Below are 23271 nucleotides of genomic sequence, written 5' to 3' on the forward strand. Positions count from 1 at the left end.
TCATTAAACTTAACATTTTCCACACAATGGCTTGTCTGAATAACCTTGCTAGACACAGTCCTTTTGCCTAACAAATGTCAATTTCTCCTCTGAAGTCCAAAGCTAGCTATGAAATAACACCACACAATCAGATATTTAAACTCCCTGCTAACACTGAATTATTTGTCATGGGACATCTACCACTAGAACTGGTAACATAGGTTGTATTATTTGCCATAACACCCTTTGCCAATCCAGTTCTAAAGTTTCTCCTACAGCATAGCCCCTTTGTCTCTGAATTAAAACATATTTCCCAGTCTAGCTGGAAGGGAGACTAATATTTTTAAGGACTACAGTGATGCACTTCTACTTGACTTGGGCCTCCTGCACTAAGCAGGACACTGAATTTACAAGTTTCCAGTTCTTGACTTTTGAGATCGTTTGACTCTACTGACCAATGTCAAAGCACTGTAGTGAAAATTAATGTACTTACTGGATTCACAAAATAGTTTTTAAACTATTTCTGTGAAGTCCTCAATATCTGCAAGTTACACACAGTTTCACTCAGGCATCTCTTTACAGATTTCAAACTTTGAGAGTTTTGTATTTAGAATTCAATTTAATTTCTGGTTACACTTACCTGATGTAATACAAAGTAATTCTCCTCTTTGCTATTTACATATTAAAGCTATTTGTAGATTTGTGCCCTTACCTGTACCACTTGTAACCTTTCCTCATTCATCTACTACAGTCACCTAATTACTTTTGCTGCTCTTTTCCAAAAATCTCCCTAATCTTTTAGGCAGTTAAGCAGGCAAAACCGAGCAGAATTTCTGTCAGTAGGCACATCAAATTAATTTGCCTCCTAAAGGGCAATGTTTTCAGTAAGATTCCTTGGTCTCTCATTATCACTCATGTTTTCTCCCTCTTTATTTCCTTCCTAGTTTTATTCCCTCTCAGATTCTTTGCAACATTAATGCTAACAATTATGCATAATTCAGTAGCATTAATAATTTCTATTATGCTAAGCCTCATAGGCTTGTTTCGGTTTGGGGATCGCATTGTACTGTGTAAAAATAGAAATCCACTAGTCCAAAGACCTTGGCATTCAATTGAGACAGCACACAACAAACAAGGAAGGAAAATCTCAGCTCACAAAGACAGATAGGAAGAAAATACAAATACAGATCTGAAAAAAAACAGATATATGCCTGGCAAGATGGGTCTGAATCAACCCTGGAACCATTTGTTTTTTAATAATGCAACGCATCTAAGCGAACTGAAAAGATCAGTGTTTTCATTGCCTCTCTAGCCAGCAAGTGCAAGAATGTAAGTGCAGCCTAGCAGTGTTATAGGCCAGTAGTATGCAGAATAGTCAATTTATATTCCACAGGACCAGAATGCAGTGATGAGCAAGATATGGTCAAAGCCGTTACTAACATATAATATATGGAGCACAACCATGAAACATGAGAAAAATAATTAACTGGCAACAAGGTCTCTATACTCACCCAAAAGACAACTATGGAAACTAGCGGAGGAGTTATGAACATAGTAAAGTCACAGAGCACCCAATGGACTAACTAGAGGAAAAAAGTTACTCCTGGTCTTGCTTCTCACCAACACATATCATGAAACACAAACAATTTATTCCAAGATTACAGACATGTTCCAAGGGTCAGTACTTGACTAGTTAAGATTAGCTTATTTGTTAAAAATAATCCAAGATTCCAAATCAAGTGCAGGAAGTTCATGAGACAGAGGTTCTGACCAGTATCTTTAAAAAAAAGAAACTTGATCTGAAAGGTTTCTTGTGTCTCACTAAGAAGAGCAAGTTGGGCAACCAGAATTCAGTTGTCAAATTTGCAGATGACAAAAGTGAGCCATCCACAGAGAAACCAATACAGCAGGATAAAAGTAGCAAAAAAACTGATTACATCAATATATAAAAGTGTAAGTGCCACTTATAAAAGCTGTCGCATATTATTCTTTAAAGGAAGGCAAGCTGTTGTCCCCAAACCCATTTAATGCTTTACTGCATCCACAAAGCAGTGGAATTTCATAGAATCATAGAATCAACCAGGTTGGAAGAGACCTCCAAGATCATCCAGTCCAACCTAGCACCCAGCCCTAGCCAGTCAACTAGACCATGGCACCAAGTGCCTCATCCAGTCTTTTCTTGAAGACCTCCAGGGACAGTGCCTCCACCACCTCCCTGGGCAGCCCATTCCAATGGGAAATCACTCTCTCTGTGAAGAACTTCTTCCTAATATCCAGCCTATACCTACCCTGGCACAACTCGAGACTGAGTCCCCTTGTTCTATTGCTGGTTACCTGGGAGAAGAGGCCACCCCCCACCTGGCTACAATGCCCCTTCAGGTAGTTGTAGACAGTAATAAGATCACCCCTGAGCCTCCTCTTCTCCAGTATTACTCTTTAATATCCAAGTGTTAGTTTTGAGCTATGAGACACACCTACTTGAAAAACATAGTAGCCCTGAAATTTCTTTACTTCTCACCATGCCAGCAGTGAGTCCTTTCTGACACTGTTGTAGGTGCTGAGGCATAAGCTTTTCCCTGCTAGAAAAGCATCCTGATACAGGCAGTTAAGAAATCTGTACATTTGACTGTCTGTGTCATCTGCATTCTCTCCATACAGGTGTTACAGACTGGTCAGTACTATTTTTACCAAAAAGAAGAGATGTCACTGAATTTCTTTACTGAGTCCCCAATTCTCACTTTTATTACAATTAAGCCAAATCAGCAGAGCTCAGAGCAAGCAGAGGAGGAGTGAGGCAGAAAGGAGGATGGCTGCACAGCAGACAAGGAAAAAGTTAGGTATGTATTTGCTAGTTCTCCACACAGCTCAGTTAAAAACAACTTCAAAATGTGTTCATTTTACTTGCGAAAAACTACTTACGATGGAAAAACATTATTCAGAAAACTTTAGAAGGCATTTACTCACATTGGAAATCATATTAAAGAAAAATTAGGAAAATTGCTTCAGGGAAAAAGAAACATTGATCAAACTTTTATAGCTACAGCTTGCATTAATGAGAACATGATCCTTTACAATAAAGCCAGAGGTGATAAACAGCTGCAGTACCAATATAGCACTTCTTATTTGAGACACAGAACAAGGACAGCCATGATTCATGTATAGAATCTTTGTGCTTCAACAATGGTGTGCTGCTCCTCCTAGCACCAGGACACATTATACCCAGAGACATAGCATTGTGCTTTGTTCCAGTTGCTACACACCATGGAGAACCAAGGGATGTAGAAATGGACATTGTAAACACAAACAATATAACCCCAGCTACTACTAGTAAGGTAATGGTAATCCTTCCAGAAAAGCACATTATGTTCACAGAATCATAGGCTGTTCTGATGTGTATGTTGAAGTAGGCCTAGAAAAATGCCACTCAAATGGATGGAGAGTGAAGTGAGGTAGAAGAGCAGACTATAAAGCAGCACTTCAATACAAAAATGTACTTGAAATTTAATGTAAATACCTACAACACTGTATTATTTGGTCCATTAAGGTCTACATTCTCATATAGCAATGACTGATGCTTCTGGCTTAAGCAGAAATGTAAATCTCACAAGGCTATTGGACAATGTGCCATGCTGTACATGGATGTAAGCATCTGCATCAGCAGAATTCAACTTACACTCTCAGACAGAAGAGGCAGTTATTGAGTCCTAACATCTTGACTGCATTAACAATTAAATGCAGCAGAGTTTCGTTTGCATTGAAAAAGAGGGACAGAGAATGTATTTTTCATATACTTTGCAAATAAAGCCATTCCTAAAATAAACATGCTGCTCAAGGATGTATCAGAACAGGATTCATACACTTCTGTGACATTACTCTAGTTTTTCCTACACTCACAGCTTTCCATTACCCTAGCAAATCTATGTCTGGCAGGTAATTTCCCAAGAAATCAACTCATGTGGTAGTTTTCCACATCAGCAAAACCAAGATCATACATTTGACAATTCCTGTCAGTCAGTCCACTATGGGCTCAACAGCTCCCAGGTTCTCTGACATGGAGTCAAGAATCTACACATTTGAATTTTAGCAACAGCCTCAAAACTCAGGGTTTCCTGCATTAGGTGGGGAGACAGAGAAGATGGCAGAGCTCTCTCAGCTTCTGGCCAAGGCCTGGCAACTCAGAGAGAAGATAGGGTGGGAACGTCATCCTCAGTGAGGACTTCCCCTGAGACAGGCAGATGCTCTATTTGAGAAAAGCCAAAATGAAGGTGTGGAATTTCCTTTCAGAGGGAAGCATAAAGATATAAAAATGTAGTTTTCATACTGAATCTCAGCACAAGAGTTTTCTTAACATTGGTATTTCCCACAGAAAGAAAATGCCATGTCTTGAGCAGATGTAACTCATATCCCGCCAGGAGCTACTGTTTCCCAGTATGTTACTGATTACAGGAAGATTCATCAGGACTGTATCTGGATCTTGTTGCCATTAAAACAATACATTAAATTAAAAAAGAAATTATTTACTGTGACATAAGCATCAAGAGTTTCATGGCTTGAACTGCTACTTCATGGTCCTTGTCCAGAGGCATGGACACAATTCGATCCTAATGGATGCAAAATGACAATAAAAAGATGTAACATGGTTTGTTCTCAACAAACATGTATTTTGGCTACAGCTAGACTATCTACACTAGTAGAGCAGAGATTTATTTTTATTTCAGAAGCTATTTCCTAAGAGACATAAGGCAACTTGATTACTACCAAGTAGTTCCCCAGCCCCTGAAAATTAACAGCATGTTAATTTTTTAACTGAATTAATCATGCAGTGATATGATATTTTTTTATTGATGTAATGTATGCGTTCTTAAGAAATCAACTACAGTCTACAAATTAAAAGTGACTGACAACTTGTTTCTAGGATGTTACTACTGGCACTTCAGTATGTTAAATGAAGGTAAGCCTCAAATTACAAGCATTACATAATCAGTTTCTCCTATCAATAATAAAGTGCGTGTACCTACACGTTACAGAAGCCAGCACCTTGCTGGAAAGACAATTAGGACTTGAGTCATAAAGGTACTTCATGGAACTGCAGCACTATTCCTGACCTCCAGCATACACATTACAGTAACTTAGTACACATGCAAACACCTCAGTAAACAGTGGAAATGTTCCTGTCCTATGTACCCAAGAATTTGCCCTCCTCAGTGTAGCCTTCATCTTTCAGGTATTCTAAACCTTTGGACTAGCTTGTTTGGGGTCTAACAGCTTTCTCACTTAACATATTGTTTCTGAATTTCTAGATTTATTTTACTTTGCACCTTCCTTTTTCACACAGCTCATCTGAAAAGTATGGAAATCCAAGAATTCCAAACTTGAACATATAAGGTAACAGACAGAGACTGCAAAACTCCAGCTTGTAGGAAATTCATTCATGGTTATATGATTACATTTCCTATCACTGAGAAGGCATGATTTCAACTTTGAAAGATTCCTGATCAGTCCATATTTTGTGTGCAGTTGTCTGAGTTTCTGTTCTTTGGAGGTGAAAGAATTGTTGTGTTTGGGTTTTTTGACTGGAGGATAGAGCTTGCCATAATCTACGCAAACAGCATCCTCCACAGAGTGGGAGATGGCAGCACAGATCGGAGCTCTTTCATCAGTCTTTGAATACTAGTCCAGTAGCAGGTTACAGCAACCCTCTTTTAGACAGAAAGATTGGGGACTACCACATAAATGTTTAAACCAGGGATTAATCTTTGATAGACAAGTTTCAGTCTGAATAATTTAGTCTTAAGATACCAATATTAATCTACTTCTTCATCTTTGAGAATGTGCTACAGGTATTTTTTACTATTAGCAACTGCTTTGACAAACAAGCAAGCCCTGCCCCTTTTGGAAAAAGAACATGAAATACCACCACATGCAAGCACTGATGATGATTCAGAGGGACTGAGCTACCAGTCACAGCATCCTGAGCTTTCTTATTCAAACACTGAAAAGGCACAACTCCATAGGGATAAGAGTAGCTGACAAAATTATTACCAAGGGCAGAATTGAAAAAAATAAAGGGCTTACTTCTTAAATGAGTCAGGAAGTTGGAATATGTAAAGACAGTGTGCAGGATCAGTGCAGTCACAGAACAAGCTCTCCTAATTACAGCATATCATCTGACTTGTTCAGAAAGGAGATAAAAGATTTATACTGACGTGGTGGATCAGCAGAGGGCCATTCCCACATCAGTGTGATACATGGTCAGCCACTCCATCTACAAGGTTAAGCCATTATAAGGGGCAAGGGGAAAAAAAAAAAGAAGACTTTTAGAATATGAAATTCTTTGACATCTGCCAAAGATCCTTTAAAAAATGTGGGCTGTTCTGGGTGAATGGGGAAGAAAACCAACCACAGTGCATGCTAACATAATTCTGTGTATGAACTAAAGTGGAACAGAAAATTCCATAGAAACAGAGGGCAATACCTCTGCAAAACCCCTTCAGCCACTCAGCCAAGCAGGCTGTTTCTGCAGTACTCTAAGTTCCTGTCAGTCAAAGGGGAGCTGAGTGAGGAGATCAGCTTCCATCAAAACATTAGGCCCTGTGTACACACCCAGATGAGACCTGAAGAATAGCAAGCAGTAATCTATTTACCTTGAATCTGCTAGTAAAGAGATCCATCCTGGAAACAAGTTCTTTTCTTCCATAAATGCTTTGCAGTCCCAGAAGACACTTCAACCGCACTTCAGCTTGCTAGAAGACAAAAAGAAGTCAACTAACAATAAAAAACATTTATTTCTGGTGTTCCTCTATTGGCATTTACATTACGTAAATAAGAATTCTTATGGGTGCTTACAGCAAACTACCCAAATACTGCCTCATCTTCTTTATTAATGAAATTGGTTCCATTCTGTTTGTGCACACACACACACAGTGGAAGCCTGCACTGAGCTAAACTTAAAAGATGACATCAAAGTTCATGTTAGGCTCTCTAAGAGTCAAAGAAAATCTCACAGACCTTATAGTTAATAAAAGCAACAGAACACAAAAGATACAAGAATTGTTCTATTCACCTGTTAAAGATACAACCATAAGAATATGGACTTAATAGAGCCAGCATTCTTCTTTATGTCAGACTTTACTTGTGTCAACATTTGACTCAGATCATCATTAAACATGGACAAGAATTCCAAGAAAATCTAGAAGATTCCTAGAGGAAGAGGGACACCTTAGAAATTAACTAGCTTATCGTTGTGTGTTCTGTGAAACTGCCTGCTTGTAACTCAGTTGGGTGAATGCTTTGCTGGGTAAAAAACTGACTGGATGGCCAAGGCCAAAGAGTGATGGTGAATGGAGTTAAATCCAGCTGGTGGCAAATCGTGAGTGGTGTGCCCCAGGGTTCAGTTTTGGGGCAAATCTTGTTTAATATCTTTACCAATTATCTGGATGAAGGGATTGAGTGGTCCCTCCGTAAGTCTGCAGGTGACATCAAATTGGGTGGGCTTCTCAATCTGCTTGAAGGTAGGGAAGGCTCTGCAAATAGATGTGGGCAGGCTGGATCAATGGGCTGAGGTCATCTGTATGAGGTTTAACAAGGCCAAGTGCTGGGTACTACACTTTGGTCACAACAACCCCATGCAACACTACAGGCTTGGGGCAGAGTGGCTGGAAAGCTGCCCAGGAAAAAAGGACCTAGGGGTGCTGCTTGACAGATGTCTGAACATGACCCAGCAGTGTGCCCAGGTGGCTGAGAAGGCCAACAGCATCCTGGTCTGTATGAAAAATAGTGTGGCCAGCAGGAGTAGGGAAGTGATCATGCCCCTGTATTCAGCATTAGTGATGCCACACCTTGAACTCTGTGTTCAGTTTTAGGCCCTTCACTACAAGAAGGACACCAAGTTGCTGGAGCACCTTCAGCAAAGGGCAACAAAGCCGGTGGAGGGTCTGGAGAACAAGTCTCATGAGGAGTGGCTGAGTGGTTGTTTAGTCTGGAGGAGGTTAAGTGGAGTCTTCATTGCTCTCTACAACTACCCAAAAGGAGGTTGTAGTGAGGTGGCTGTTGGTCTCTTTTCTCCAGTATCAGGGGATAGAACAAGAGGAAATGGCCTTAAATCGGGAGGTTTAAATCGGATGTTAGGAAAAATCTCTTTCCTGAGAGAGTGGTCAAGCACTGGAACAGGCTGCTCAGGGAGGTGGTGGAGTCAGTCCCTGGAGGTGTTAAAAAAAAAAAAAAATGTAGACAAAGCACTTCAGGGCATGGTTTAATGGCCAAGACGCTGTTAGGGCAATCATTAGAGTCCATGACATTAGAAGCCTTTTCCAACCAAAACAATTCTATGGTCTAACAGCAAAAAAAAATCACTGTGCTTTTTAAACTTACAATGCTATGGATATCTGAAGAGACACTTAAATGAATTGCAGGCTTTGAATGAGCCTATTCATATTTCTTCCTTAATTCCTTTTGCTAACAATAGCAGTAAGAATAATCAAGGAAACCCAAGAAAGGAGACCACCTACACACAGGCTATCCATTACAAGTTCCTGTTCACCTGCTTAGATAGAAAGCAGGGGATGACACCCAGTAGCTGCTTTGCATAAGGCAGCTTTCTGCTAGAAATATAAAATAAGAGATCAGCAGGTAAAATAAGTATTAACTTCTAATCTGCCTGTAACAAACCAGTAGTAAATATTCTATATTGTACTTCAAAATTAAAGGGCCTGTCTGAGAAAGAGACTGTTGTCCACACCTGCTGCTTCCTACAGCCACAATGGCCCCTCAGCACAGAACTCACTCACAAACAATCCCAACTTGGCACTCATCGCTGCACACTGGCACAAACTCAGCTCAGACAATGTGTACTGCAGTCCCAGCTTCAGCTGCCCTCAGCATTTTATCACAAGGCTTTCCTTGTGAACAGGGGCTCCATTTGTGCTTTAGGAAAAAATGAAAACAGTTCGTGATGGTTATATTGGATGGTCATAAAGCCCTTGGCATGCACTAGCAATGTCATTTGCATGTTAGTCAGGTGGCATTCATGCATGTGTCTGCAGATAAAAATTTAATATATTAAACAATACCACCTGCCTTCTAAGTAATCCATTTTCCACCAGAATGCTTTCAGTCATAACCCTGTATTGTGTATGTTTCTTTTAAGTGTCAAGAAAACTAAATCTAATATCTACGAACAAATAAGTACTTCTACTATGACTAGACCTGCCACTTCCCTGTTTTCAACTGCACTTTCTCCTCAACCACCTCTTCTCTTCTAGATTTATCACTTCTTACAACGTCTTGATCACTAAAAATTACTTCACATGCTTCTAAAATTATTTCACTATTTACCTTCATCTCCTTTGACAGTAACACAGGCAAGAATAAACACCCCAGCCATCTAATCCCCTTGCCAGAAAAACATATCTGATCTTGACAAAACACCTGCCTGTTTGGTCTTTCAAAGTTGTGACAGAGTCAATGAAGACCATGTAAGCACATTTTCAGGATACTCTGAACTCACTCTGTCCCTCATAATATGTTTTGACTCTGACCTGCAAACAGGCTGTCAGAAAACATCAGAGAGCTCTACACATGGTCTAGCCCTGCATGAACACCTTAATTTATGAGATTTCATCCTCACCACAATCACAGAGATGGGGCCATTCACTACTACAAATGCAGGCTGAAACCTGGATGATTTGATGAGGCCATGGGTTCACTTTTTAGTCCTCAGTACACCTCAAATAAGTGGGAAGACAGGGAAAACTAGTCTACTTTGGAATTGCTCCTATGTAGCCAAAGATAATCCAGTTTACCTGCCCATTACAGTAAAACAATTTCCCACCAGAAAAATCAGTACAAACCCACAGAGATTACCTGTGGAGCAGAAAGCCACTACATTAACATGTCTGTTTGAAGAAAGTATTTCAGAAGCAGACATACCTATGGGATCAGTTTCAATAGCCACATCAAATGGGAGGCAAAAATAAAAACCTTTTCAATCTGAATTTTGCCAGGATCATATGATCAGGACAGGGAAGTTCATTTCAACAGCAAGTTCCTGTTTCCAGAGGATTTTGTCAGGTGTTTCACATAGCATAACTTCAACAACTTGCCCTGAAGTTCCACACAATGCTTATCTAACACAGGAGGAAGGCCCAAGTGTGCATCTCCATTGACTTGGCCTTCCTCTCTGCTAGTCCTGCCCTCCACCTTCCCCATTCTTATTCTTGATTGTCTGGATTTTTGCACTCTTGAACCCTGAAGTTTTTCCATTAACTGCCTTTCCACACTTGCTGCCCAGATCAGTACTGGTTTGAGTGGGGATGCTGATTTAGTAGCTATATATGCCCTTTGGAAGAACAACAGTGCCTTTGAACATGTTAGGTGTCTGGGTTTCACAAATGCACTGAGAGGTGGCTAGTTTTACATATAACACTGTTCAACTGCACACAGCTGTCAGATTTAGTAGCAACTTGGTCTTCAAAAATTAAATTAAAATACTTCTAGCAGATGAACATAAACTCCCCAAAAATGTATCTTTAAATCATTATTCCACAACTCTTACTGGCCCAAAGAGAGATCCTCATATGCAATTTTGGGAATATTACCATTGAATTTGGAGCATCTTCTTCCACATGATATTTTTATGTGAAAGGTTATTTTCTATCAGGGCATAATGGCAAAATGATATTTCATAGGGAAAAAGAACGGTTATAGCCAAATAAAAAACCTAAGACAAAATGTTAATTCCGTGCTTACTTCCCCCTCCCCTCTCCACTTTAAAGCCTCTCAAATGACTGAACTTAATCTCTGTTTGAAGCGCTGTAGATGATCCTGGCCAGGTCTCCTCCCCACCATCAGAATACTTTTGTGGCTGCTCAGCTCTGAGGCCTAAATTATTTGGCAAACTTCTCTATGTTTTATTCTAAAAGAAAATTGGCTCTGGGAGATATAAGTTTCTTGCTGCTCACTCCCAAAGAGATGGAATGGAAATGCTTATTAAGGAAGAGTAGTGGGAAATAACATTCAGATGTATATAAAAGCACTGCTGCTTCTGTTGCTGCCAGAAATGCCCTGCTCTCATTTTGGAATCAGGCAATTTAACACTGGCTGCAAATCACAAAGCACAGCCAAGACTGCAACCACCAGTAATGGCACACTACCAATTCCTGGACAAATGTGGAATACGGAAGATTTCTCACTTTGTCTCTCCGCTTGCATCTGCATTGCTTCTGGATAATAAGCTTTAGAAAAACAACCATTTCCAGTTCCCAATAAATGACATTGGATGAGCTATGTGCATTAATCAGAGACACCAGCTGTTAATTTTCACCATACAGCACGGGGAATGAAGACACATCATCTTCAAAAATGACTTTTTCTTTGAGAATTCTCCCAACTGAACAGATATTCTGATCAGATAAAATTTATGCAGGAGAAGATGACAGGTTCTTGATAGATTTGTTCTTCTAAAAATCTAAATACTACCTTTGCAGTTCTGGCACAACACAGGGAAGTAAGATGCTTTGTGCTCCCCCTCCTGGCTTTGTGGAAAACTACAAGTTTATTCACGGGACGCAATCACCAAAAACCTGACACCAAAATGAGGACGCTTCAGAATTCATACAGAAGCAACACACACTGTAAAAGATGTCCTGTAGAAGTACAGTGTGTCAATTTCGGTGATTAGGCATTCACAATAAATATTTCTATCTACCGAAAATCTCCCATGCTCTTTAGAAGCATGAAGGGGGGAAAAAACATGGGTTTGAGTTACTGTGATTTTTTTCATTGCTTGATTTTGTTGTTGTGGGCTATGGTTTTCTGTGGGTTTTATTTAGGGGTTTTTGGAAGAGGGTGGTATTTTGGGTTTTCTTTTCGTTTGTCTTTTTTGTTGGAGGGGTGGTTATGTTTGGTTGGTTTATGGGGTTTTTTTTCAATATTTATCTACCTAAAAAGAAAAGCAAACATACTATAAAGAAAATGAGAAAAGCCTTTGGAAAATGGCTGGGCTTTCTGTAAGTTTTTTTTCTATATCCATTCGATTCCAAACAAGAAATGCACTATTGAAGTCTATTTTACTATAGGTAGTACTCATTTGCTCATTTTTATAAAATGAAACAAAACTTTAAATGCAGCCACCAAATCTAAAAGCAGAATTTTAGCCAACATTTATGCATGTGCTCCAAAGGTACAATTCAGTAATAGCTCCTGATTCAGTAACATATAAAAATATCTTCACGTACAGGAGGGACATAGTGCTGCTGTGGAAGTGCAAAAAAAGTCCTGTAATTTAGTGCTACAACAGCTTTAAAAGTAAAACCTGAACTGCAGAAGAAAGCAAGATTTTTTTTTTTTTTACTACTCTAGTTTTAGCTATCTACTCTCAAGAACATAAACATTGAGATTTTTTTTTCATTATCAAAAACCTTCCACCTACTGTGCACAGTAAGAAAAAATAAAATTGAAGTTTTACCTTATCATACAGCATCCACCCCAAATATTTTAAGTAGCTATCATTTAAAAAACCATCTGGGTACATTTTCATCCAGTTGCCTGCTTCTTCAACGCAAATTGCTCGGATCTCAGGGATCACATCACTGTAGAATTACAAAATTCAAAGATAATACATTAAAAATGTTCAATATATATCATTTGCAACATTCTTCTTTTCTGGAAATGCAGAGGCACGATCATCCAAAATACTACAAGTAACTTCATATTAAGGTAAGCTTGTCTTCAACTGACAATTGGGTGAACAAGAGCAAGTGTAGAGTCATCGCAACAACCCCATGAAGCAATATAGGCTGACTGACCTGTTGGACAGCAGCACAGAGGAGCAGGACCAGGTGGTCATGGTGGACAACAGTATGACCATGAGGCAGCAATGTAACCTAGTGGCCAAGAAGGCCAATGTCATCCTGGAGTGTATTAGAAGGGCTGTGGTCAGTAGGCTGAGAGAAGTTCTCCTCTCCCTCCACTCTGCCCTGGTTTGGCCGTATCTGGAATACTGTGTCCAGCTCTGGGCCCCTTAATTCAAGAAGGACACAGAGTTCAGTGCAGAGCCACAATGATAGTTAAGGGAGTGGAACATCTCTCTTATTAGGAAAGGCTCAGGGAGCTGGGTCTCCTCAGATTGAAGGAGACTGAGAGGTAACCTCATTAACATTTATAATTATGTGAGGAGTGACCGTCAGGAGGACAGAGCCAGGCTCTTCTCAGAGATGCCCAGTGACAGGACAGGGAGCAATGGGTGAAAGATGAAGCATAGGAGGTTCTGTGTGAACATAAGGAAAAACATTTGCACTGTGAGGATGACTGGAATGGACTGCCCAGAGAGGTTGTGGAGTCTCCTGTGGAGCAATTCAAATCCTGTGTGACCTACTGTAGGTGATGCAGGGGGCTCAGACTGGATAATCTTTCAAGGTCACTTCCAACCTCTAATGTTCTGTGATTCCATGACTGCTAGCTATAAATGTTCTATGCAATAATTATTTTGTAACTACAAATTCACTAGTCTAGAGCCAGCAGGAATATCTTAAGAACATACTTCAGAGAGTCCTTTAATATGACTAAATTCTTTAAAACTGCTACACTTTCCTTGACACTACCAGTGTCTCTAGGATGTTTTCAAATCAGTTCTGGCGTCTGGACTGTGCTGGATTGAGGCTAATTGGAATCTTTTAAGGATAGAAATTAGATCATTGGTTGTGAAAAGAAAATAATAGTGATGTATATATCACCCATTGGTTCTGCTGAGAGGGATAAAAAGTCATAATGTAAACAAAGTCACTCACTTTGGTCTCTGCTGGCTGCCTTGCCTTATTCACTCCTCTGCCTGAACCTATGTAATTATTTCCTTCTAACCCCTTATTGGCTCTGACATCTCACCTCTGTTTCTCTGAATTTTAATCATGTAAGCTTCACAGGGGCTTTATTTGGTAATTTTTGAGATAAAGGGGGTGGGAAGGGATAAGGTGGGGTTGGCTGTGAGTCCTGATGGGCAGTTTCTATGCCCCAGAGGGATTTCGAATTTCTGTATTACTTCTAACTTGTATATGATTGTAAATATCTGTAAATGTTGTGTATATATGCTTGTAAATGTGTGCTGTGCTGTATATACACCTTCGTCTTTACTTCCAGCTATCTGAGTTAGCCTGGTGATTCCAAGTGGGGGAGCAAACTCCCAAACCATGTCAGGACAATCTGAACAAGCATTTCCTGAGAATACAGACACATATCATGTCTTTATTTTTATTCTTACCGGTAACGGTTTAGAAATATCCCTTTGAAAAGAGCATTCATCATGTTCTGCATCTCCAGAACCTTATGCTCACACTGAAATAAAAAAGAGAACTAAACATTAATACTGCTCTCACAATTCCCTACACATGGAAAATTTGCATTAGTGCACCTGCATTACTACGGTGGTGCAAATTGCTTGCGTTTAGTACCAATACACAGCTGCACTAACAACTGGACATTCTGTAGCTGTGTCTTGATGAAAGGTTTATCAGATATCAACTGCCAGCCTGCATACGAAGGTACTTGTCTGATCTAGGGCACCTTGATCTATCAATACAAAGAAAGATACAGAAGAAGTGATCTTCACAGACAGGTCTAAATTCCTCTTTTTATGCACTGATGGAAGAAAGGCAGACGATTTTCAAAATGCACCCATCCCACGGTAACAATCTATTTTAACCAAGCCCTGAAAATCCACTGTCAAACATCTGGAAACCTAAAGGCACTGAACAAAAAGCATTGTCTCATCAGTAGCATCAGGAAGTGTTTCAAATTTGGGGTTTCCTTCAATACACATTTTCTCTGGTTTTGCCATTAAAAAAACAGAGCCTCATCAGGCTGATGGGACTCTGAGAAACCTGATCTAGTTGGGGATGTCCCTGCTTACTGCACAGGGGTTTGGACTAGGTGACCTCTAGAGGTACCTTCTAATTCAGTGCATTCTATGATCAGATTTACAATAATACTATGTAACACTGAAACACTTCTACCCACCAAAAAGGTGGTTTTTTTTCTGTAACAGAGACAGGCCGCAGATATCCAGAGCTCACAAGTGTAGCTACTGGTTATAAGGTCAGGAGAAGGAACTACGCTTGATGTTCATACAGTAAGTCACATCTACCCTCGAGCCAGAATTACTTCTTAGAGCTGTATGCCTATCTCTAGGAGTTGATAAAGAGCTGCCTGGGTGAGTAGGGAAGAAATGACAGAAACTGAACAGCAAGAAGGTCATACCTGAAGTTACAACCATTTTTACAATGCATTACTTAGAGCTGACAGCTGCCCCATGCCCTTTCTCATTCATTGAAATTCAGTTCAAGAACTAACATTTTGGCTTGTATAAACATATGCAAAACTGCACTCCCACAACACCAGAGCTACTAATGAAATTACACGTGTCTAAGTCCATATTTGTGTCGAGATCAAGGGCCAATGATGCCAATTTAGATAAACAATTAGTAGGACAGACATCACAAGGTAACAGTACATAGGGCAGTTACTACCTCAGTCATTAATCCAGCCAGTTACCACTGCTCTGCACTAGCATTAAATAAACATATAAACCTCAAAGAACAAGAGTGATCCAAAAGCAAGCTGTCAACAATCTCTCTTTTCACATCTTCATGTATCCCCCACACAAGCCACCTGCCTAACCTCTTTCCTTTTTCTCTCTAGCCGGCCAAGTCTGTAACTGGTCCTCTTGCCACTTCTCCTCCTCTTCTCCACCTCACATAATCTTTGAGCATTGTGCTTGTTCACGTCAAGGTTCAGATGTACACTTGCAATCACTGTCAGAAGTTTCATTGCTAAAAAGGAGACAAACCCAACGTACTTAGCTTAGGTCAGAGATAAGTAGCATAAATATATGAATCATTTTACACAAAAAGAATATGGTTAGTCAAATTCAGCTTATTATCCAAAACACAAACACTACTAGGTTACAGTAATTTCTTTTAAAATATAGTGTTTATTTTAAAAGGCAGACAAGGATCAAAAAAAATGGAAAACCTTACTGATGTTACTAGTGATTTACAAGTTTGCCAGAGATCTAGTCAGAGAATTAATTTACTGAGCAACTCTCTTTAATTTATGTAGTTTTGATTTTTCTGCAGAAGAATCTACACTTGTGGAATAGGTGATTTTCAGTAACAACAGCAACAACAAAAAGCCCAATAGTAAAATTGGCCCATGGAATACTGGGAATTTTAATATGTTACTTAAATTGACAAAAAAATCAAGTTCCTCTATAGATCACTACATGGTTTGCATAGATTTCAAGTGGATTTTTGAGCCTTCAAAGCAAGGCATGTACTTTAATTATACTTAGTGAATTATACAAAGTGTTCTTTGCCTGGCAAAAGGTGTCATTTACTAGCCCTAGGGTGTAAAAATGAATTAAAAAAATAAAGTAGTAGCTTAAATATTTTCATGTTGCATGAAACAAAAACGTGTAGCAAGGAGTCTTCTCTTCAGCAGAGGCGCCACAAGAATAGCAGCTTTCCAAAGGAAGCTTTCACAGGTGAAACATTTAATGCAACCTTGCCAAATGAATTAGTGGAAGAAGGGAAATAACAAAGCAGAAAACCAACTGGAAAAATAGTTACTGAGGAAAAAATGCATCATAATACAGCATAATTCTAAATTTAACCATGTCAGACATTTTTAAAAAATTCTTCACAAAGAAATAAAATTTGGTGCAAATCTCCTGTATATAAAGCATCCAAATTCTATTCAGATACATGTTGGAATAAATACTTCTATTAAAGTAACATACATTAGGAGGAAGGCATTGTCAGTGCATAAGAGAATAACAGCTCCAGCAAAGAAAGCCTTCCAGTTTTGAGCAGTTATGTTTGTATACATGTTAACAAAACTCACAAACTACAGCAGTTCTGTGAGCTATTTTACCTGCCAAAGTGCTTGTGTGTCTAAATGCTCTGACCATGGAGTCTGCTAAGCCTGTAAGCAGCGAGATGACAGTATCCACCAAGTAGCTATCATATAAGATGCTGCATTGGCACTGTTGGACAAGCACTGCAATAAATTCACAGAAATTGGCCTTGAACTTCTTCCAATAAGGTCCTGTTCTGATCAGTGGGTAGTCTTCATTGTCCTGCATAAGAAAAGTCAAGAGGAAACACCCTAATTTTGTCTGTGTAGACTATCTGCATCTCTCCCACCGAATATGAGACAGTTTTGCTGACAGTCAGCTTCACCTCAACCCCACTCTAACTTTTTTCATGGCTTTAACTCCAAAGCAACTAGCTTACAAGGAAACATAGAAACAAAATAGCTTCATTAGAGCTACTCTGTCATGATAGCATACATCTGAAAGTTGAAGGCTCCAGGAAGACATTATGCCTTCCAGTACCTGAAAGGGGCCTACAAGAAAGCTGTGAAGGGACATGTTACACAGACTTTTAGTGATAGAATGAGAGGGAATGGACTGAAGCTTAAATAGATTTAGACTTGACATTACAAAGAAATTCTTTACATTAAGGGTGATGAGACACTGGAACAGATCATGTATGCTCCCTCCCTGGAGGTGTTCAAGGCCAGGTTGGATGAGGCCTTAAGGAACCTGGTCCAGTGGAAGGTGTCCCTGTGCATGGCAGAGCAGAACTAGATGATCTTTAAGATCCCTTCCAATGCAAACCATTCTATGAATCAATGAATGTACATGAGAGAGTTGTAAACAGACAGGTGGGAGAGAACACACAAAGCCACAACATCATAAATAACTTTCACTGTCATAAACCACAAGTACTCCCGGCCTCTTCCTATTTTCTCGGAGGTAGTTGTACCTCCCCACTTCCCCATCCTGCTCCTGCAAGTGTGTGGTAAAATTCAGTGACTGAAAATTGAAAACAAAAAACTTCAGTGGGGACAAGATGGGATTCTTCCTCAGCAGCACTGCCAGATTAAGGAGTTCATGAGACTACAGCTTAACAACAGAGTCATTCACCTCTATCACCAGCACCCAAGTCCCTGAAAACCTCCACAGAAACAAAAAGTAGGCAATATCTCTGACACTAGGCAAAAAGTGAGTTAGAATAAAACCACAAGAGTGTTCACAGTATGGCTGGTACTACCAGGACAAAAGCTGACAGATGGCAGTCCAAATGACTTCTCAGAATAAAATATCACACCTCATATGAAGAGCACATTAAGAAGACTTTATAGATGGCAACTTCAGGCACTGTGAACATTTGCACCTCACAGATCCCAGGAATGGGTCTGACTATGAATTTGCATCTCGATAGTTTCCAGATGTGAATGAAGCCAGGGAATTCCAAAACTTCACTCACTATGGAAAACTTCATCCTGAAAGCAGGTCACTACTCAATTGGTTGAACACATTCTCAGACATATTCTAACATGTAGCTTCACACTCAGAATAATCTCGTGTACTTACAAAGTGAACTTCATGCACTTCTCTTGTAATTTTGTTTCCTAAGCACAGGAACCACTGCTTTGTTGAAAAATAGATGCACAGACTGATGTGAGGGATGCCTACAACTCAGATTCCACACTGGGAATCTGGAATGTGTTCCTGATCAAGTTGTAAGAGTCAGTTCAGAGTCTAGCTGTAGTAGCAACCGCAAAGACACAAAAAGGAAATCCCCGGAAGGTCCTATTTAACGCTTCTTCAGCATGACACTGACAGAAAGACAACTTGCAACTCCAGGAAACACCCACTTTATCTTTGCAGCTTACTCCTCAGCAGCTGAAAAGCAACATATATATAAAAAGATAACTCACTTTTTAAGAGCATTTATATTGTCCATGATTACTGTATTGGTAACATGCATGCTGTAGAAACACAGCATAATGGGCGTGCCATCTAAATGTAGGCACTTAACCTGGGATTCCCTTAGATTCTCTCTATAACCAGTACAAAGAAGGAACTCTACTTCCAGAAACTAAGTCACAGGTTCTTCTAGAAAACTATTTGAATCACTCAGCTGAAAGTCCTGCTCTGACTCATCATGGAAGCATTTACTTCTTCTATGTTGTCTATGGAAAGAGACAAAAGTCAAAATAAAGTGCCATCAAGGAGTTAAGATTAATTCCCCACAATGCTTCAAGCATTGTATGGAAACAGGCATCCAAAAAAAGCTGTTCTGTTCTCAGAATATTCTTGCAATCAAACATTTCTGTTTGCAAGGGTACATCCAGCACCAGAACAAGAGGACACAGCCTCAAGCTATGCCAGGGGAAATTTAGGCTTGAGGTAAGGAGAAAGTTCTTCACTGAGAGAGTCATTGGACACTGGAATGGGCTGCCTGGGGAGGTGGTGAAGTCACCGTCCCTGGGGCTGTTCAAGGCAAGACTGGACGTGGCACTTGGTGCCATGGTCTAGCCTTGAGCTCTGTGGTAAAGGGTTGGACTTGATGATCTGTGAGGTCTCTTCCAACCTTGGTGATACTGTGATACTGTGATTTTGATGAAGTAACCCTTTGAACAAATCTCTGTGCATATATGTGTGCACAAACATGCACACGTGTGTAGAGCTTGCTGGAAGGGATGGGGAATGCTCTTGAACCCCACTGCAACTTGATATACATCAGTCTGTTCAAAATGATGATGTCCCTTCAACATCAAGAAACGGGAACCTCAGAAGGAGGGGTATGCTCACACAAAGAGGTCTGAGACAGACCAGGTGAAGCAGACTTCAGGAATGCATGATTATCTCCATTCACTAGCTTGGAATTTAAGACTCATTCTGATGTATTCATCTACACTGCAAATGGGAAGTGCAGCCACAGAAAACGCCATATTACAGATGCACAGAACTACAAGAGTCCTACCATGTCCACTGGCCAAGTAACTGTCAGGATCCAAGGATAAGCCATGAATTTCTTGTACTGCAATCCAGTTTCCTGCAATGCATGAGACAAAGTTTTAAGAGCTTTTGGATGAAGCAGCACAGTTAATTCACAAAGACAAAAGCATCACAGATCACATACCACATTTAAAAGGCTATGAAAACTTAAGACAACTCCTGTTACAAATGGCTCAATGCATGAAGCAAATTAATTCCTTCTCATCTTGGTATTTTTTATTTATAACCAGTGACAGAAGAAAACCTCACTTTTATACAAAACCTGAGTTTTCTTCCTATAAGAGACAACTTCTTTTTAAAACATGTAAGTAAACATGTACAACATATAATCCTCATTATTAATTCTAAGATACTGTTTCTCAGCAAGCTAAGTGTATATTCCTTTCCAGCATTAAGTAACTAGGTACCGTAAAACATCTCAACTCTAGAAAACCATTCTGAATTTTTTGAACTATAATGTTTTCAGCTTAGTTTGGCTTCATTCAGAGATGTTTCCTCAACTTCCTAATTTTTCCAAGACAAAAAGTAAGAACTGTACAATTCTTTATTAGGTGCAGTGAAGCACAAGAATTTCTATCCCCATATGGCTGTACCATTATGCATCCAACTTAACTCTTACATTGCTAAACATTTCAGCAACAAAATGGGAAAGGGGATGAAACCTGCAAAAGAATAAAGCTGTAAGCAAGAAAACACCACATACAGGAAGAAAATCAGAAGAGAGAAACAGAATAGTTTAAGTAAGAGGGGTTAAAAAAAAAATCAGTGTTCCTAAAGACAAGCCTATCTCCACTGATGAAGACCACAGCCCACAAAGATATAAATGCCTCAGTGACCATATTAAAGCCAGTCCCTGCTTCTAATGTTAGTGCAAGCTTTCACAGAACTGCAGAAAGACCGAAATTGAGAGGGACACTTTAGGACCATCTAATAAAATGTCACCTGCTCAAGCAAGGTGAGCCAGAGCTGGCCATCCAGTGCCATGTGTGACCAGTACCTCAGACCCTTGTAATGTGGTTAGCTTAACTAACACCATCTTATGAAGCAAGCAGCTGCTCCCCTGCGACCAAGCGGGTCACATATTCATTCCCTTTCCCTCATTATCAGGCCCTGTAAGTCCTGGTTACCAAGCAGACAAACCAAACAGATTTCTTCTTCTACTCCCTGCTGGCCTCAAGGTTCCTGGCGCCAGGCTGGTTACTCCCTTACGTACTGGCCTTGAAGGCCCCAGGAACCCAGGCAGCCCAGTGGTGATGATGACACTGTCGCAGAACAGGAAAGCTTCACAACACCCAGAACACTGTCCATAAAATCATATGGTGGCAAGCCTAAATGGGGAATGTGGACCAGTGGCAAGGACACCTCCACCATCATCTGTTTCCTCCAAGGACTGGGTGACTTGTACTCTTCTATATGATTTTCAAGTCTAGATTATGACTGTTATATTGATACAGTAAATCACGTACTAAGATTCGACCTGATCTGCAAACGGTCCAGGTGATGAGAAAAAAAAGAGATGAGCTGTATAACAAATTCTGTGTTACTCAAGTGATTAGAAATCATAAGTTGTATTATAAATTCTCCATTATGCTACTATATTGACTCTGCCTGTAGAAATCATGTGCTATACCAATCATAACATCCTGTTACTAGTCTCGTAACTACACTAGTAACTTGTAACTATAGTAAATGCCTTCATCATTCTGCCAAGGATCCCTAAAAGAAGCAGTCTGTCCCCTTAGTTTCAGGTGACACTATGTGCCATCAGCTTTGTAATATCTTCACAGGTGGAAGACTCTACAACCCCTATGGGCAACTTGTTCCACTGTTTGACCATCCTCATAGTAAAAGAAGTATTCTTGTGCCCAGGTGAAATTCCATACATTTCAGTTTCTGCCCACTGCCCATGTATGGTAGTGGAGCAGGAGGTTACTCCTCCCCAAGTTTATGGGATTTTCTGCTGCACAACTCTGTGAGGTTCCTCTTCGCTCAGCTCTCCAGTTTGTTCACAGAATGGTAGGGACCTCCAGAGATCAAGTCCAACTCCCCTGCCAAGGCAAGTTCACCTAAAGAAGACCACACAAGAACACATTCAGCCAGGTTTTGAATGTGTCCAGAGCTGGAGACTCCACCACCTCTCCGGGCAGCCTATTTCAGTGCTCCATCACCATCACCCTTAAAGAAGTTCCTTCTCATATGGAACTTCTTATGTTGAACAAGTTTGTGCCCACTATATCTAGTCCCATCACCAGGCACTGAAAAATGATCGATATGATCCTCCTGACACCCACTCTTTAAGAATTTATAACCACGTAGGAGATTACACCTCAGTCTTTGCTTTTCCAGACTAAAAAGACCAAATTCTCTCAGTCTTTCCTCATGAGGAAGATGTTCTATTCCCCTAATCGTCTTAGCAGCCCTTTCCTGTACCCTCTCCAGCAAGTGCCTGTCCTTCTTGAACCAGGGAGCCCAGAAATGGGCAGAGTTTTCCAGATGTGGCCTTACTAGGAAGATAACCTCCCTCGACCTGCTTGGCACACTTTTCTTGATGTACTCTAGAAAGCCATTGGCCTCCTTGGTTACACATTGCTGGCTTATGGTCATCCTGCTGTCCAGCAGGACTCACAGGTCCTTTTCCCCAAAGCTGCTCTCCAACAGATCAGCCCCCAGTCCATACTGATCCATGGCACTGTTCTTCCACAGATCTTTACACTTCTCCTTACTTCCCCTTACTGTCTGTACAGTCTATCCCTCCTTCCAGATCATTGATGAACATATTGAATAGGGCTGGACCCAGTATCAACCCCTGGGGGACATTACTAGCTACAGGCCTCCAAGTAGGCTCTGCCCTGCTGGCTACAACTCTAAGTCCTGTCCTTCAACCAGTTCCAAATGCATCACTGCCCAATCATCCAATCCACACTTCTTCAGCTTGGCCGCAAGGATGCCATGGGACACAGTGTCAAAAGCCTTGCTGAAATCCACTGCCCTCCCCTCATCTGTCCATCTGCTCTCCAGGTTTTTCTGAACAACAGAACAACTACCTGGTCTAGCAGCTACTCCTCTTGGTTTTGCATCATCTGCAAACTTGCTACAAGTATATTCTGCCCTATTGTCGAGGTTGTTATTAAAGGTGTTAAATAGTACTGGCCCAAAGTATTGGCATCCCTCAGGGTCAGTGCTGGGACCAGGGCTGTTTACCATCTTTGTCAGCAATATGGACAGAGGAATCAATTGCACCTTCAGCAAGTTTGTAGATGACACCAAGCTGTGTGGCACAGTCGACTTGCTAAAGGTCAGGGATGCCATCCAGAGGGACCTGCACAGGCTGGAGAGGTGGGCCCAGGCCAACCTAAGGAAATTCAACAAGGTCAAGTGTAAAGTCTTGCACCTGGGTTGGGGCAATCCCAATCACAAATACAGGCTGGGTGGGG

At 40.5% G+C, this 23271-nt stretch overlaps 1 protein-coding gene across 3 annotated transcripts in view; it reads right to left on the reverse strand.

Moving 5' to 3' along the window:
* LOC135175402 (cohesin subunit SA-2-like) overlaps nucleotides 1–23271 on the reverse strand; it is a 67872-nt gene that overhangs the window by 33590 nt on the left and 11011 nt on the right. For all 3 annotated transcript variants that reach the window (XM_064143482.1, XM_064143481.1, XM_064143483.1), the window contains 7 exons: nucleotides 19803–19874; nucleotides 16900–17104; nucleotides 15646–15797; nucleotides 14231–14304; nucleotides 12443–12566; nucleotides 6624–6722; nucleotides 4501–4580 (listed from right to left, as the gene is read on the reverse strand). In XM_064143482.1, the coding sequence (XP_063999552.1) occupies nucleotides 4501–4580; nucleotides 6624–6722; nucleotides 12443–12566; nucleotides 14231–14304; nucleotides 15646–15797; nucleotides 16900–17104; nucleotides 19803–19874 (806 nt within the window). The remainder of the gene's footprint in view (nucleotides 1–4500; nucleotides 4581–6623; nucleotides 6723–12442; nucleotides 12567–14230; nucleotides 14305–15645; nucleotides 15798–16899; nucleotides 17105–19802; nucleotides 19875–23271) is intronic.

Source organism: Pogoniulus pusillus, chromosome 5, assembly GCF_015220805.1.
Source record: "Pogoniulus pusillus isolate bPogPus1 chromosome 5, bPogPus1.pri, whole genome shotgun sequence".
NCBI lineage: Eukaryota > Metazoa > Chordata > Aves > Piciformes > Lybiidae > Pogoniulus > Pogoniulus pusillus.